At 40.8% G+C, this 17747-nt stretch overlaps 1 protein-coding gene across 2 annotated transcripts in view; it reads right to left on the bottom strand.

Moving 5' to 3' along the window:
* Positions 1-164: 164 nt before the first annotated feature.
* The window catches only part of LOC146369424 (ankyrin repeat- and BTB/POZ domain-containing protein 3-A), a 231545-nt gene continuing 213962 nt past the window's right edge, over positions 165-17747 (bottom strand). For both annotated transcript variants that reach the window (XM_084910924.1, XM_084910925.1), the window contains 8 exons: positions 15434-15666; positions 12531-12709; positions 12145-12250; positions 7901-8003; positions 7712-7793; positions 6557-6625; positions 6339-6452; positions 165-4877 (listed from right to left, as the gene is read on the bottom strand). In XM_084910924.1, coding sequence (XP_084767050.1) covers positions 4647-4877; positions 6339-6452; positions 6557-6625; positions 7712-7793; positions 7901-8003; positions 12145-12250; positions 12531-12709; positions 15434-15666 — 1117 coding nt within the window. In that variant the 3' untranslated portion in view covers positions 165-4646. The remainder of the gene's footprint in view (positions 4878-6338; positions 6453-6556; positions 6626-7711; positions 7794-7900; positions 8004-12144; positions 12251-12530; positions 12710-15433; positions 15667-17747) is intronic.

The following is a 17747-nucleotide window of genomic DNA, read 5'->3' as shown; positions in this document are numbered from 1 at the left end:
CAATTTGAGCCCATAGCAAAACTACAAAAAAATGTTCTTTTGTCCAAATAAAATATGAGCAGCTGAAAGATGGGGAAATCTCAGCTTGTTCTTTGGGCATTTATAGCATTTCTCGTGAATAAACGCACCATCATGGAGAAAAACATTCCAGAGACGAAGCGAAATAAAATCAGAGACCTTTAATATGATTTAACCTGTGGTCTTTTATTAGCTGTCCACAAAAGCATGTCATGGAACGACAGAAACTGTAGCAGGAGTGTAACATTCCTTTTTGTTGTTATACTCCACCACATCCCTGCTCCTCACACCATGTATAATTTATATTTCATATATATATATATTTTGTACAATATACATGTTCTCATCAAAGGAAAAGAAAAAAAAATGCAAAAGTTCATCCCTCCCCCTCGGTTGGGTGTGAAATCTAGTGAATACCCCATGCACGTTTCCACTGCGTCTAGGAGAAGTGTCGTTTATTAGGAACAAGTACGCAGGCAAATAAATGCTCGGACAAATAAAGGGGAGGGTCTCGGTGGACGAAGCTGGTGTACAGAGCACATTCTCAACAACATTAAACAAGAAGAGCCATGCGAACCGACACTTACTCTACAGCTTGGACCCATTTTGGAATCAAAAGCGCCAGTACAGGGGCTAAAGTTAGTCTTTTGCTAATGGCGTAACATTAAGACAGATTTAAAAAAGGATTGTTTTTTCCTCTCTATTCTAATGTCAAAGCCATATATGTTTCTTTTAAAAAAAAAATCACAATAAGACTGAAACTTAAGTTCACATTTGAAATACTAATGCTTTTCGATTGAGAGAGAGAGAGAGAGAGAGAGAGAGAGGCTACAGTAACACTGGCACAGAAAGTGCTTGACATCATTGTGAACCTTTTCACCTCTGTGGAGACAAAAACGGCTTGCATCTTTTAAAGTTACGTTTCACATTTAAGAAGCGAGTGTGGTGAGTCGACATCGTGACTGTCAGCTTCCTCAAAGGGTTCACGGTAAAAATGAACACCACGGTGGCAAAACAGTACATGAAGGGGCGTCACAAAAGAGACAGAAATAATATTCATATATATTCAACCTTCTGTTTCAGTCTCAGTCACTCATATATAATCGTCTTTCAGCTCATTATACTCCATCTCCTGTGGCATATTGCACATCATACCACTGAAAGTAATACAATTTAATGGAAATATTGCTTAATTTTTAAAACTTTAAAGTATCTTTTTCGATATATTTATATATCTCTATATATTCCTTTTCCCTTTTGTAAAACAAAATATCAGCGGAATGTAAAATAAAATATATCATGCCGTGTATGTAGGTAAGAAAATAAAGCTGTAGGATAACATCTGTACTTTCTTTTCTGTAGCTATTTACAGAACTTTGTGTCAATGTGTGTGTGCGTATATGCCAAAATCTCTCTCTCTTAAAATGATTTGCAGGAACCAAAACAAATAATATAATTATTTTTGGAGCGTGCTACAGTTTTTTAAATAATATCTTCCGATTACAGGAGGAACAACCACCACAGAGTATGAGGACACTTGAACGATGTTTGCATTGTTTAGCCAAAGTGAAGCATCTGGTTTCCTTTTTTTTTTGGTTTCTCGCTGGACTGGAAAACTTTGCACGTTTGCTGCACTGTTACATTCATGAAATACACTGTGTGGTGTGCGACTTCCTTAGAGGGAGAGAGGTACCGGTTACATCGGATGGGTTAGATTAAAACGTTCTTTTGAGCAGCAGAGCTGACAGTTGTTTACATTTGGTCCTCTTAGAAGTGAGACGCGTTATTTGATGCAATCACAGGGAGAAAAAGGTTGAATTATGGCACACTTTGAGCACTGAGTTTAAATTCCCACTTTTTTGGATGCGAATTAAGAAAATTCACTTTTACATAAAAGCCACCAGTCAACCAAGTCCTCCAACCCGCAAACCATCTTCTGACCTTTTGAACATTTTTTGGGTATTGATAAAAAATTGGTAGATATGCGTAATTGTTTTCCAGTTAAACTGTCCTCAGATTTGGTTGAACTTCTGTTTTTAATCTGAAAATTTGGCGCTTTCCTGAACCGAAGTTGACATTCATGCGAAAAAAACACTGCGCTCATTTTTCTTGGTAGTCATAGTTATCGTCTCCCGTTTTCCCCCCTTTTTTTAATATATAGGCTTGTTTTTCTTCACACAGTTTTTAAATCTATCATGATGATTAAATTAAACTAAATTAAAACAACTGTTTAGTATTTCAAAGATGTGTCATTTTCATTTGCTTTTTAAACTAATTTCCAGAAAGGAAGGAGAGGAAAATACAAAGCAGTTGGTGTACATAATTATGAACACACATTGAAAGCTGTGGAAAGATATCCCACGTGCCTACTTGGAGGATGTGTGTATAGCGACTGAAGAAGTCCGAGTATCTTCCACAGGACTGCCCACACAAATTCTGGAGTGGGTGCTCTGATCATGAAATTTATGAGGTTTATGCTGCCATCCTTCTGGATCACTGCTGTAACTCTAAAAGTGCTTGTTTCATTTTTTTTAGTTTAAGGAACTTCACACATCAGATGCATCAGGTTGTTTTATGGAATCTACTATTTTAGTTTGGATTTATTAAATTTATTTGAAGCTAATTTTACACCTCAGCACTCACAGATTTACCCTCACCAGCCACTTTAGATACACCTTTCTAATATCGGGGTGAACACCTGCTTTCACAGATTCAACAAGGTGCTGTTGTTTACTCCAAATTCTGACCCTTCCACCTGAGTGTTGCAGCAGAAATCCAGACTCATCAGACATTTAACGAGCAGTTGAACTGGATAAAGTGGCTGTGTAAGTCAAATAACATTGTCTACATTTACCCCATTTAGACTTGCAATTAACATATGTCCAAACCACACAACATTTGGAGGTCTTATTTTCAAATAAACAGAACCCTGACGTGGGACGTGCCATGTTTTTTGACAAGTCCAACTAATTTCCATACTGATTACAAGCAGAGTGGAGATACCGAGGATGCATTTTTATACCGGTCGTAAATGTAAAGACCCATAAATCAGATATGCATTGAGAGAACGTGTCCAGATACAGATGGCTGGTATAAATAGGGTAATTGTGCCTGTAATAAACTCAGTGCTCTGTGCAGGACTCAGCCTCTCCTTCGAAGAATTCATGTGGGGGTGAAGCCTTAAACAAAGAGTGACTTTAACATGCATCTCATGGTCTACCCCGATGGCTTAGAATATTATCTGAAAGAGCTCAAGTAATTTGAGGCAAAACCTCTTCAACACCTCACTCAGCCTACTCAGTCTACACAGAAAGCACACCTAAAGCAAAAACAGAGGAGTCATACGAACAGAGGAAACATGCAACTTTGCATAAACAAGACGCACAGCAGGGAGCACATTCAATGAGACTGGTGTCAGCAGCCAAGCGAGTGTGTGTAGGGGAGGCGGGGATACTGTACATCAGCTTACAAAAAAAACAAAAAACAAAAAAACAATAACAAAAAAACCAACACTATGACTTTCAGAATGTATTAACATGATTACTTTAAGCATCTTTAAAGAGAAAGTCCCTGCCAATTGAACCCCCCCTCTCCAAATCCCGCTTTTGATCAGTTTTGCAGTGGATACAAAGTTAACAAGCAGCGTTTTCCCCTTACTTCCCCCTGTGAAAGTGGTCCGTGAAGTAATATCTGCATAAAAAGCAACACCAGGGGTCAGGTCAGTTGACAAGGTGTCATGCAAAAAAAATACCAATAATAGTAACAATAATTAAAAAAAAAAAAAAAAAAAAAGAGTCGTCCGTGGGCGTTATCGCAAGTTAATTTCCCAGTTGGGCATCCATGTTTCAAGCATAAGTCAGCATAGATTTCACTGAGTGGGCCGTCTTTAGTCGAATGAGTGCCGGCCGCAGTGTCGGCCACGGTGGAAGTTCCTGTGATCAGTTTGGCCTCTGCACACAGTAGATATAACACAGTGAATCCAACATAGAAGAGACAGAATGAGATGTAAATAAGAGCCACCTAAAAGTCCGCCTGCTGGCTTTGCTACTAATCACTTTTATTGGTTGTATAGAAGGGTTATATCTAGATTTTGGCATGTGTAATGGCATCCACTTCCATAAAGTATTATTGTTTGTAAACCACAGTCTCATTTCGCAGATGATAACGAAGCTGCATTTATTGAGTTAAAATTCTACTCTACCTTTTCGAGTGAAAAAACAGTGTACAGTAGCCTATGTATTTCATGCACGTATCCTATATGAAATACAATAGAAATTTTTTAGAATCATGGTTAGAGCTAAATGATACTGTTGGGTCAAGGCAGTTCTGTTTTTTTTGTTTTTGTTTTTTCTTGTAGGTTTTTATTACTCTTCAGGGTGTGAAGTGACCGATGGGAGCCACAGGGCAAAAGAGTTCAAGGTCAGAAAGTCGCAACATGAACCCCCATTGAGCTGCAACAGGCAGAATTAAAGGGAATTCCTGACTTAAAAACATCCGACAGCTCCTCTTCATCAGCGGGGTGGGGGCTTGGTCGGGGGAAAACGGGGAAGTAAAGCGGGACGCTGGATGCTAAAAGTGGCGTTACATGGATGCTGTGGTTGGATCGAAGGGCTCCGGTGAGGATGACGTCACACCACGGAGCCCTTGGAGGTGGAGAGGTGGATGGAGTGGATGCGTGCGGCCAGAGTCTTCTCCAGGTCGTGGAGGATGTCGGAGCAGATGCCGGGGCTGGACACGGGGCTCTCGGCGGGGGAAGGTTCGTACAGGAGCTGCTTGAAGCCATCGAGTTCGATCAGCAGCACCATGTTCTTCAGGAAGTAGCCCTCGATGAAAGCCGTCAGCTCCGTGGCACCAAGGAACTACAATGAAAATGAAAGATGAAAGGAATGTGTGACATTAGCAGCTTTCAAATTCTGATTATATATAATTTTGCTTAAAAATATTCCAGTCATATTCCGGCCCAAAATTGGTAATTGCTTTTTAAGAACAGTCATCATTATTATCCCAGTGTTTGAACCTTTCAATAGCAGCTATTAATCTGTCAATCTAGCGCTTTCTTTAAATATCTTTAATTAGTTTACTTTGAACAACTAACAGGATATTTTTATTCCAGTACTCAGGCGGGAAGATGGAAATAAAGGTGGAATTTTCAGCTCGAATTTCCCCACTTGGAAAGTTGTAGAATCCCCACAAACACCAACTTCACAAAACTGTAAAACCTGTACTCTGTACTACCACTTTTAGCTTCTGAGCTAAAAACAACACAGCTTCTAATTAGGTATTCACTTTAAAATAAAACTATTATCCTGTTTTTCCAAGTTAATTTGTCAATGCACCTTTTCTGCAATGTAACTTAATAAAAAATATACAGCAAATGTTAACAAACTGAGCAACATTAGCACAATATAAGCAAGACAAACCCTGAGACTGGAAAATAAAGCCAGTGTAGATAAGGGCCATAAATTGCAGTTTCTTTAATGGCCATTTGAGGTTCCCTTAAAAGTCAGTCAGTTGCCATTGACTCCCATGTTTTAATGCTGTTTATGGCAAATTTTACGTTTTACAAACATATACGTTATTAATGGTTTAATCACACTGCCATCTAGGCTTCATCACGGAGTCCTGGAGATTAGCTGGAGACCGCCTGGCAACCTCTGATTGCTGAGGAAAAACATGTATTTCCTGTTCGGTTGGTCAGTGGTTGCTCAATAGATTAAATCTGTTACCTTCTTGTGATTGTGTTGATTACTAGCAAGTTACCTTGGTCCCCTGTTGTTTCCATGGATGATGCCAACGTGTCTGCAAACAGTGGCAAACTACTTCTACTACCACCAAGTGGTAGTAAAGTTTGAAATGCTACGTCTCACTACTGCAATCAATACATTTAAAAATCGCAACTTTTCCTTTGAAGACAAGTGGGTATGCTTTTCTGGCATGCATTGCACTTTCCACAGTTTCACTACTGCTCTGCAAGTAGTTGGCAAGTGTTTGCAGACAAGTCGGTGTCTTCCATGCACCAAAGCATTATTATTATTCCCTATTCTCAGTTGAGCCTAGCATGACTGCGGCTCAACTGAACGTCTTGATCGTGTCTGGGGTGTCAGCCCATGCATAAAGTTTTTGTTCCACTTTGTTCCATTTGTCATTTGAGTCACTGCTAATACAAAAATATGAGCGCAGCTTAAAAAATAGTCTGTGTGGTGGTTGTATTGCCAGTCTGCAATTGTTAATTAATGGCATGTTTGCACCTTATGTAAAAATTCATTACACAAACCCCTCCCAGTATGTAAATCAGCTGCTAGAGACCGTAAGCCTCCCACCTTAGCGTGTTTGTAGAGGTCCACACAGGTTTCGGTGGTGATGTTCTTGGAGCAGATGATCTCACAGTGTCTCTGAAGGGCCTCTAGTTGGAAGAATTTGGCTGCAGACAGGAGCTACAGGGAACAGTACAGCCACACAGAATGAGGCACAGGACTCGGGATTAGAAATGTTAATACTCATGCTGTCACTCCACAGGCTTTGGTTAAGTCTTTCTTACCTCCATTACTTCAGTGTTGCGTATGTGCAGGGACTCGGTGCCTCCACAGTACAAATACTGCATCACCAACTGTAACAGAGAACAGTACAGGCTTCAGGTCATGAAGCTGATGAAGAGTACAAGAGGGACCCTTTTTTTCTGTTGCTTTTTTTTGTGGCTCTTTTTTGGCTCTATTCTGTCACCTGGAAAATAATCCGGATTTGAATTACATATGTAAATTTAAGCATTTACATATTTTCACTGCTATCAAATACCTTCCCTGCATCCAGTGATATTTACTCTCATGTTTTCTTTTTATCGTCATTTAAACAGGAACAAGCATTCAATCAGTAAAAATAAAGAGCAGACCAGAGATAAACAAGTCCCCAGCAGGACTGGAGAGAAATTGAAAGAGACAAGGGGAAAGAAATGGGAGGGGGAAGCTCTGCGGCCGCAGTTTAATTGTGTCTTCTGTAGCCTCATGGATACACCCAGTGGAAAGCTAAAAGATAAAGAACATCCAGAAAGCGAGCAGGAACAACTTTTTAGCAGCCGCCAAGCCGGTTCAAGCTCACGTTTCTGGGCTCTGGGTTTACAGCTAATGCGAATCATTTAAAATCAGAAATGTGCAATACTGCTGACAGACTTCATTTAACCCTTTTCCAAAAGGATTCATGCCATTCCCACAGATGTGCACAAACTGGGTCAGCCTTAAGCTTCATACTGTAAAGTTGGAGTTATATACTTTCTGTGTTTGAGAATTAAATGGATTTCTTAATCTCGATTGTTTAACTATGTACCTAACACCATTCCTTCAGAATAAAACAATCAAACGTGGAGCCTGTTCTTATATTTAGGAGACGATGAGTGTTGTGGGTCTGATTGAGAGTGGGAACAGGTTTTGTATGCACTGAAATCTTCCTTCTCTCACCCCAGAGAAGAACGGCAGACGGCTGCCCCCTCCCTGAGCATGGTTCTGCTGGAGGTTTCATTTCCGTTAAGAGGCCGTTTTTCCTTCCCACTGTCGCCAATGTGCTTTCTCATAGGGGGTCATATGATTGTTGGGTTTACATACATCCTTACCTTACAATATAAAGCGACTTGAGGCAACTGTTGTTGTGATTTGGTGCTGTAAAAATAAAACGGAATTAAATTGAACTGAAATAAACGTCTTACATGGAAAATATTGTACTTGACATGGCTGATCTCAATACAGGTGTTTTCTGCTGCTGGTCGGTTTTGCAGCAGCGACTTGAACCTAAAAACAACAACAACAACAACAAAAAACAGATAAATTCCACATTATTTTTCCCATCGGTGCGCTTTTGTTTTACAAAATAAAATAGGGGCAAAGTTTCGGGTTACCTGGGTGAAGCTGTAAACAGCAAAACTTTATGTGCATAAAATGGTTTCCCCTCCACCAGGAAGGTAACATCAGACATCTCCTTGTTGTTCAGGAAGTGGGGGTCTAAAAAAAGAGAACAAAAAAAAAAAAAGAGATTTATTCACGTCTCCCAAACAATGCATGCAGAGCAGCAAACAGCAGAAGATTAAGCTAATGTGGCCATTAATTACCGCAAGCTGATTCATCACGCGCCTATCGGTGCTGAATTATCAAATTGCATTAGCATTCCTAAACGGCAGGGGAATTGAATTTGATATCCGGTGTTTGCATCCTCGAGTGCATTTCATTCACTGCACACAAATCAAGTGATTTAAAGCACTTTATTTAAACCCTGCCAGTAAATGATCAGCAGGTGGTGCTACAGCGCCGTCACTGAATGTTTCTCTTCTTCCTCGTTTCTCTCAAAGAAATGTCTAAAATAAAGTTTGAGGTGTTAATGGACGATTTGGTTCATTACAGACAAGTGGACCCATTTTATCTGCATCTAGAGAAAATACTGCACGTTGAAATAAAAAAAAAATATATCAGATTACTTTTAAAATGAAACTCACTTTACGGTTTTGGACAGAAGTTTACATGCACTCCGTATGGGCATGCACATCACGGTAATTCAGGGGTTTTAATTAGTTCTTTGAACTTAATATTTTCTTTTTCCAGGGTGGAATAATTGTACAGCATAGATCTTTAATGACTTTAAATAAAAAACAAAAACAAAAGTGAAAGTGAAAACACATTTTAATAAGAGTGTACCATCAAGTCAGTCAGACTCGTGGGATATTGATCTGGTCCGGTACCTCGCAGAGGGGGTTGTTGATCACTTTCAGCTGCTTTGGGGTAAATCAAATTAGGAAGAGGAGCCCTAGAGGGGCAAAAACGAGACAACCCCCTGTCTATTTTTTCACTAGTTTTTGGCTAGGGTCAGTGTCACTACTAGAAGCCTGAGGTGATACCTGGACCCTACAGAGGCTACAGAACTACTCCAGGATGGCACATCAATTCGTGCCATGGCCAGAAGGTTTGCTGTGTCTCCCAGCACAGTCTCATCAGCACGGAGGAGATTCTAGGAGACATGCAGTTACTCTAGGAGAGGTCCTTAAACATCGACAAGACAACTATCTGCTCCTTTGTGCAAGGAGGAACAGGGTGACCTTCAGCACTGGTGTGAATGTCTCTGATGAAACAATCGGAAACAACTCATGAGGGTAGCCTGATATTCCGGTGCTCACTGCCCAGCACCAGTGAGCCCAATTGGCATTTAGAATAGAATACCAGTCCACCACTGACACTGTAGCTATTCACAGATGAAAGCAGGTTCACCCTGAGCACATGTGACAAACATGAAAGGGTTTGGAGAAGATGCAGAGAGCATTATGCTGTTTGTAACATCGTTCAGCGTGACCGGTTTGGTGGTGGGTAGTGATGGTCTGGGGAGGCATATCCACTGTGGGACACACAGACCTCTTCAGGCCTGGCAACGGCACCCTGAGTGCCATCAGGTATCAGGATGAAATCCTTGGACTCCCTTTCAGACTCCATGCTGGTGCACGGCAATGCCCGGCCTCGTGTAGCGATAGTATGCAGGCAGTTCCTGGAGAATGAAGGAACTGATACGATTGATTGGCCCCCACATCTGCCTGACCTAACGATAGATTACCTCTGAGACATTATGTTTCATCCATCTCACGCTGGCAAGTTGCACCTCAGACTATCCAGGAGCTCCGTAATGCCGCAGGACACCATCCATTAGTGTATTATTTAAGCCTGCCTAATGTTGCTTCACATCCTCAAGCCGCCATCTTCTCCTTTTTTTCTGACATATTCACTGTCACGTTTTGTTATCACTGATGTTCGATGTATGTTTTATGTGTCTGCTCTCCCAATATTTTGCTGTGAACGCACACAGAAAGGCGGCGACGTCCCAGAACAGAGCCAAGCCGCTAAATATGAATTACTGTGATTCAAAACTATCCTTATTTCGACCACAGTAGTTCAATGAGTTTGTGCCAAAAAATGAAATGCAACTTGGATTAAAACTAAGTAATTACATTTAGGTCCATAATTTGTTGGGCAGTGACACAATCTTTCGTAATTTTGCCTCTGTACTCCAACACAGTGGGGTTTAAAATCAAACAATCAAGATGCGATTGATGCGCACACTCAGTTTTAATTCAAAGGATTTAACAAAAAGTGTCTCATTAACTGTTTAGGATCCACTGCCACAGTTATAGTCAGTCTTTGTTTGTGGGTCTCTCTGCATTCAGTGTTTACATCACTAACTGGGAAGTATGATGTAATGGACTGAGATCAGGTGACTGACTTAGCTATTGAAGAATTTATATTTCTTTACCTTGAGAAACTGATATAAATTCATTTTCGGTAAACAGCAGTTTGAACCTTGTATTTCCATTCACTGAGGTGGTGCATTGAGGTGACCCATATGGAAAAGATATATATAAATCTTATAAAGTTCGTATCTGTTCTGTATGAAACTTGTATGAAAAGCATACAAGAGTGAAAACACATATAAGATCCCTTGAAAAATTATATAATGAAACTTGTATGTTTTGGATACTTACTAACAAAATATATGAAAGTAATGAGAAAGTGGCCACTTTCATGAGTACATCGTATATGTTTTTACTGTTTCTTTTCCATATGGGGATGCCTAAGTGTCCAATTAATCTAGTAAAAATGGCTGTAATCCTGCACTTCACTCACATTTCGACTGTTCGATTTTACACTTTTTTGACATACAAACGCAAAATAACTAAAATTGTATCTTTGCACAACAAAATTAATTAAAATTTTACTTTGAACAAATATTGACAATCAGCTGCAGTAGTGAAAGGTGATGACTCAAGCACCACAAGTAGGACTGAATACCACACGCAATTCACTTTCACTTTGTCTCTGCAGCCAGACACAAAAACCTTTTTAAGAAGAGCAAACATTAAAGACCTTTGCATGTGAAATTTAAGGTTTTATTTAATCTCCCAAAGCTTCCTTTGAGGAAACTAAGGCTACGTTCACACTCCTGGTGAAAGCGCATCAAATCCGACTTCTTTGACCCTATGCGACCCATATCCGATGATGTTATGACAGTGTGAACGGCACAAATCCAATATTTTCAAATCCGATCTGGGTCACTTTCGTATGTGGTACTGAATCCGATACATATCTGATGTTTTAGAAAGCGACTGCTGTTTGAACGGTCATTAAATCCGACAGACAGCCAATTATCAGCGCCGGAGAAGCGCCCGATAAGACACTGCAAACGCTTCCTGGCCATCCAGTGTAGATGTCAGTGAAACTGTTGGGAAGACAGCGTTGGAGAAACGTGAACATTTTATTTGTACTGTATCTGCAGATTCTGACAGAAATCTGCAACTATCCTTTGAAGCACTGCTCCTCTCTAAAACAGCAATAAGGATAATTATTAGGCCATATGTAAATAACTAAATAACTTTATAACTTCAAGCAAAATTGGGAAACGTAAAGTCTGAAACAAGTCTTTATATTAACAGCCATCAGTCAAACAATACTGTTTGATCTGGGTCTAAACAGAGCGGGTTGTGTGACGTCTTCTTTTGCGCATGCGGGCCGCTTTGAGGGTTCACACTAGAGCCTGTTTGCTGTCACATTTTATTTGTAGTGTGAACAAGCAGACAAAAAAAATCGGATTTAATCAAAAAATCGGAACTGAGCATTAAGACCTGTGTGAACGTAGCCTAAGAAACCTTCAAATATATTGAATACATTTCTACTACTAGATAATGTTCATACAGCTCCTTAGAACACAAATAAAATAATTTTCTAGATAGATTTTCCCCAAAGTGGTGTTTTTCCAACAAACAGACCAAAAAAACAAATTATTTGTGAAAATATTTTGAAAACATCAAGAAGATCTTGTTTCATTATGAGTTAATCTGATACTTCTTTGTCTATATGTGGCTTCTTCTGAAGCACAGAAGGATGCACTGTAAATAGGATTAAATCCATTTGTAAACCTTCATTTAATCACCTGCTGCAAATGTCAAAGGAACCTACAGATGTAACGAGGAGAAAAAGAGCGCTCTCTGAGCTTGAGATAACTCCTCGCTCTAAACCCCCCCCCCAAAACACAACAAAAAATAGAGAGAATCTTCACCGCAGTCACATCCTCATCACACAGCAAATGTTAAGCATTAATAACTCGCTCTCTTACCTAAGCGCGAGGTCTGCTTCTTCTTGATCTCCGTCAGCTTAGGGATGGGGAAGGGCCCGTAGCACTGCGTAAAAATGACTGACAGCTGCTGACTTATCACCTCATTCTGCAGACAGACACAAACACCAGTGAGGACAGAAACTTTACACATATTACAGTTTTGTGGCCTCGTTTTTTTCCATAAGCTATCCGGGACAAAAAATTATGCAAATGTATGATAATATGGTTTGAAGTGCACTAAATTTATGCAAACATGAGTGTTATTAATGTCGGCCCAGCACACGGGCACAGGGCGGTTTGTATTCCCAGAAAGTGTGCCTTACTTTGTCTGATGTTCCTCTAATAAGCGTTTTGTTTACGTGGACATGAAAGAAAGCTCCAGTGACCTTGCTGGATCGGAGGATCTGGAACATGAGTGGCAGGCCGTGCGTGATCAGCTCCTCAGTGTACTCCTCCTCTTGGATGCAGCAGAAGTCTTTGAGCAGGCCCTGGATCAGTGGTCGGCGGTGCTGGATGAAGCAGGTACGCAGGGACTCGAGCCAGGTGTGCAGCGTCCAGGGAACACCTGGGAACACCAGCACACGGAGCGTGAATACACACAACATCCGAGAGCGAGCGGTTTCAAGGGCAACAGAACCGACCATGTTTCCATCACGTGATGGTGTTGTGGGAGGTGGAGGACGATGGCATGGTGGGTGTTTGGATTAAGGGTTTCAGTGAGAATAGAAAAGCAGCACCTGAATGTAATTAAAGAATGTTCTGTTAAATGTGTTGGACGTGAATGAAGTTTAACTGACGAGATGAGCGGAAAATTTATCATCCAGGTATTTTCATACTTGTATGTTTTATGGCTTTGAAAATGGCTCATTTTTAAAAAGATTTTTTAAAAACTTAAAATATTGAAAAAAAAAAGTCAACAGGGAAATGGTGGGACTGAAAAGCCCAGTCTGGAGGTGGTAGGTTTATATTTCTGGCAGAGGTGTGGTCCCTTGCTCAGGGGCAGGGGAGCGGTGGTGCAGTGAGCTCAAGGGCAGTGCCAAGGAGGTTGCTGGGACAGGTGTGCGGCATTAACTAACGAGGTCTCTCCCTTAATGAATGATAGATAGATAGATAGATAGATAGAGTGAAGCCGGAGGAGGGGTGTGTGCTGTACACCAGCTGAAAAGCTACAGGATGTAGGTGCCAAACCTAACAGAACTGCCAGCAGTGTGTTCTCCTAATAAAAAACTGACAAATAAACACGGACGGTGTGTCAAGTCGTCCTCCTTTTCTACAATATTGTTCAGCAAAAAGTTGTATATTAAAACATATGGCACAACTTCTCAGTTTTTCAGGTCTGTCTGTCTGTGTGTTGTTTCAGGACAGGATTGCTCCTGCTAGGAAAGCTGGAAAAGCAGCATTAGTGGTTGTAATTACTGTCCAGACAAGCCTTTACAACAGAAAAATAACGCTAATTGGCAAAAACTACATTTCCTCTAATCCACTGTGTTAAAATGTGCAACCTAAAAGCACAAATTAATGACGTTTACAGCCTGATACAGGTGGGTTTTTTATTTGGATTTTATGCTTTGCGAGGGTAACTTGATTACCTGATTTAACCCCTCAAATACAGTCACATCCATAAGATCCTGGACAATGAAGACATTTAAGTAATTCTGCCTCTGTACACAGAGCATGTCAAAGGAGGATACAGAGCTCAAGACTTCAGGCAATCATTAACGCCAAGGGATTTTCATCCAGTTATTAAAAGCAATCCTTTTATTTCAGATTAATGCAAGTTACGCTCCACTTTTGAGCCTCTGAAAATGGGGGACTGTGTGTAAAAAAAGCTGTCAGTGTGACATCGTAGGGCGTCATATTGAAAAAATAAATGTGTACGGCATGCCCTTTTATACGATATTACTCAGTATGGTTTTCTGAAATTTTTTTCAAGGTTAACTTCGACCTTGGCAATAAAGGTCAAGGTCAAATGCTTAGCCAGCTGGGTACTACATTATTGTTGGGAAGTTTTAAAACGATCCATAAAAAATTGTTTGTTATGTAAAGATTTTACTGATCTTCAAATCTTCATTAAATCAGCTGATATTGTTATTCACCGTCACACAAAATTTGAACACGATATCTTGAAAACTTGATGCTGGACTGCTAACAAACAGACAAACAAACAAAACTGATCACATAAAAAAACAAGATCACAATGGGAGAGGTTGAAGTTTGCACCTTTGTTTTTCTTTACAGGGGACAAATTTAAAAAAGGGAGAACTAATTTTTATTTTTATTTTATTTTTTCTTTACCACAGACGTTGTGATCACGACTGGATCACAAACTAAAATTTTAACTATCAACACAGCGCTCACCACGCAACCACGCTTTAATGAAACATAAACGATGGGCGTTGGGCTTCTGTTTGATTACATCTCTACGCAATGGCCAAAACAGCAGCTCGTGTCCATCTTTTATGTACAGTTTGTAATTTTGATGTCAATTTCTCAGTTTTCCACACTTTAATATTTTTTAAAAAGAGTATCTTGGCTAAATAATCCAGCCACAGAAAATGATCTTAATTGTTACTATCATCTGCAAATTTTAAACCAATGTGGATAAGAAATTTTTAAAAGCTCATCACTCACAGATTAGCTTAAATCCTGGAAACATTGTGCCCACAGTTGTAGAAGCTGTGTACCAACACCCCTAAAGCTCGCTAATTAGCAGCTTATATCTCATGTGTAGTTTAACACTTTGGTTTTTTAACTGGTTTAACAAATGGGATATAAGGTGCTAATTGGTGACTTTTAGATGGTGCTGGTTTTTACATTTGGACAGCTTACTACTTGCATCTGAAAATTCTTAAATCTATCCTTAAAAACCAACAATTGCAAAGTATCACCTGATAACCTGACAGTACAGAACAGCTACTAAATTGACTGTGAGGTTGTTTTGCTGACTAAAATCAATGAATCCTCATCAAAACCTAATCAGCAGACCACATAAGGTCTTGTGCTCAATGAGCTGGGGTGCAAGCTGATGATTGCCACATTTACAAAATGAGCACTGCCCGAGGACACAGTTCCGTCATCGTGCTCACACCTTCGACCGAGTTATTATCACCTCGGATATAAAAAGTCCTACTTGTGCGAGCGTTTCATGGTTGGATGAGTAGTTGGGATTTCTGAGGACGCGAGCACAGGACAGGACAGGACAGGACAGCACAAGCACATCTTCATGACAGCTGGAGGCAGCGGAGAGCGATGCATTTGTGCCAGTGAAGCATGCATTAGTAAATCTGACCTAAGCTGCGGATGTCTATGGTGATGTCCACATGGCCGTGCTCTGCGCTATGGTACATGGCCTCTCTCAGGGCCCTCAGTCTGGCCTTTCCTGTTCGCAGGGTCCCTCCACCGTTGGCCTGGGGAGCCAACCTCTTCTCCCCTGGATCTGAACCCTCAGCTAGAATCTCCTCCAGGGACAGCACATCCCCCTTTTCTTTGTCTGAATGGGACAGGAGCTTCCGAAAAACATTCCTAGATGAGAGAAGAGAGATGAGACAAAATGACAGGGTCAGGGCGAGAGGTAAACATCTGGCCTGGGGTCGAATAATATGAAGGAACGCTGTGAAGTAAATGGTTCCAAGTTAGACACCCACAAGCTGCATTAAATCCACATTAAGCCCATTTGGCTCTGTAGCTCTCACTGGTGCTCACTCTTAATTGACTACAAATGTCCCATTGTACTCTGAACCTGCATCGCCAGCATGTAGGAGTGATAATATATGACTCTTACAGGGATCGGGCTGAAAAGAAAAACTGTTCCAAATCTCCAAATTTATTGTACTCCATCAACATTGTATCGGATCTGAGCAACACAACGGCGCAGCAGTAACAGACGCCCTTCTTTGAGAAGAATGGACTCCAGCATGTAACATAAACAGCGTGATCGCGGCCTGATAATGCATCACTGCACCATCTGCTTCAGCGAGGAGGGCCTCGTTTGGAGTCCAAGTGCAGCGAATCATCATGTCCTGTTAGGGGAGGCTGTTTGATCATAAAATGTTGTTTTATTGGTACTAACATGCTGCTGGTTTTCTCAGGTTTGAGCAGAATTACAATGCATGCATGCATAAACCCAAACACTGCATATTCTCAGCTGCAGTAACCACCTCGATCCTTCTGGTTTCAGGCTTTTTACACAGTCTTAAACCTGCAGAGATTTGCTTCCACTCAGCAACAAGAGCATTACTGATGCAGATAAGATGTGGCTCACTGCCACCCAGAGGTGTTGGGTGGGACGGAGGTCAGGGCTCTGTGCAGACAAGTTCTTTAACAGAAACCTCTTTCTGGACAGAACTGTGCACAGGAGCTTTGTATGCCACGATTGTTTAAAAAAAAAAAAAAAATGAGTGTGTGCTTGCTTGTGGGTCATATTTAAACTTTTAACTTAAGGCTTTTTTTTAATGTATCTGTCCCAAATTATACATCCTGGCCCACTTTTTCACACCACAATTTTGTGGGTTCAAACATGGCCTCAGATTTTAAAGTGCAAAAAAAAAAAAAAACCCAAAACAAAAACATGCAAGTGAGTTGACGAACCATTTTTCATGTGAAGCTAAAATTTCACACCAATCTTTATATGTGTCCACACTTTTTAGTGAAGCTGAAAGTACACAGTGATTTGGGATGGAATGACCCAATGTTATGATGACCAGAGACAGAAATACCTTTGAAATTTGTCAACTTTTAACATGAGAAATACTAGTTGCAAAAGCAAAGTAGACCGGTACGAATACCAGTACCGCTGGTCTTCTTAGATCTTCACTAAGTTCCTTGGACTTTCCTGTTGTTCTGAGAGTTGGTCAATCCAGCAAGTGCTGTCAAACAAATCCTTTAAGCTGGAAAACAAGCTTAATGTTAGCTTGCTTTATCCAATGAAAAACCAGTTCTAATGTATGCTGGGGGTTGTTGTCCTGCTGGAACACCCAGACCTGTCCAAGTTTCAAACTGTGGATTTTAGGTGAAGGTGAAGAATTTGGTAATTCCATCCACTTTGTGTAATGGAGCAGTACCACTGGCAGCAAACTAACCCCAGAGCATGATGTGCTTTACCAGTGTGCTTTAAAGCTGGTATTTCTCAGTTTGAAAGACTCACCTTTACTCTTCCAAACACTGCTCCTGTCATTGTGGCCAAAAGGCTCAATCTTTGTCTCGTCTGACCATAAAACCTTGCTCCAGAAGACATATGGCTTGTCCAGGTGGGCAGCAGAAAGTTTCAGTTGAGCTTGAAGGTGTCCATTCTGAAGCAGGGGTTTATTTCTTGGTCACCTGCCTCTCAGTCCATGGAGATGTGAAACTCACTTCACTGTGGACAGTGATGCTGATGTTCCAGCAGGTTTCCAGTTGATGGCAGGCTTGAGCCTTGATGGTTCCTGAACATCCTAATCAGTTACCTATCAGGGGTGACAGTTTGGGTCTCCTTCCAGAATTGGTGGTGAGACATCCATATAACAATTGCTTGGACTGATCTTGGAATCTGCAGCTATTTACAAATGACTCCAAGAGACCTCCATCCATCCATCCATTCGCTACCGCTTATCCTTTTCAGGGTCGCG

This window comes from Perissodus microlepis, chromosome 17 (genome assembly GCF_051167445.1).
Source record: "Perissodus microlepis isolate ML-2025 ecotype Zambia chromosome 17, ASM5116744v1, whole genome shotgun sequence".
NCBI lineage: Eukaryota > Metazoa > Chordata > Actinopteri > Cichliformes > Cichlidae > Perissodus > Perissodus microlepis.
Note: the sequence above shows the minus strand (reverse complement) of the source record. Positions and strands in the feature narration are given on the sequence as shown.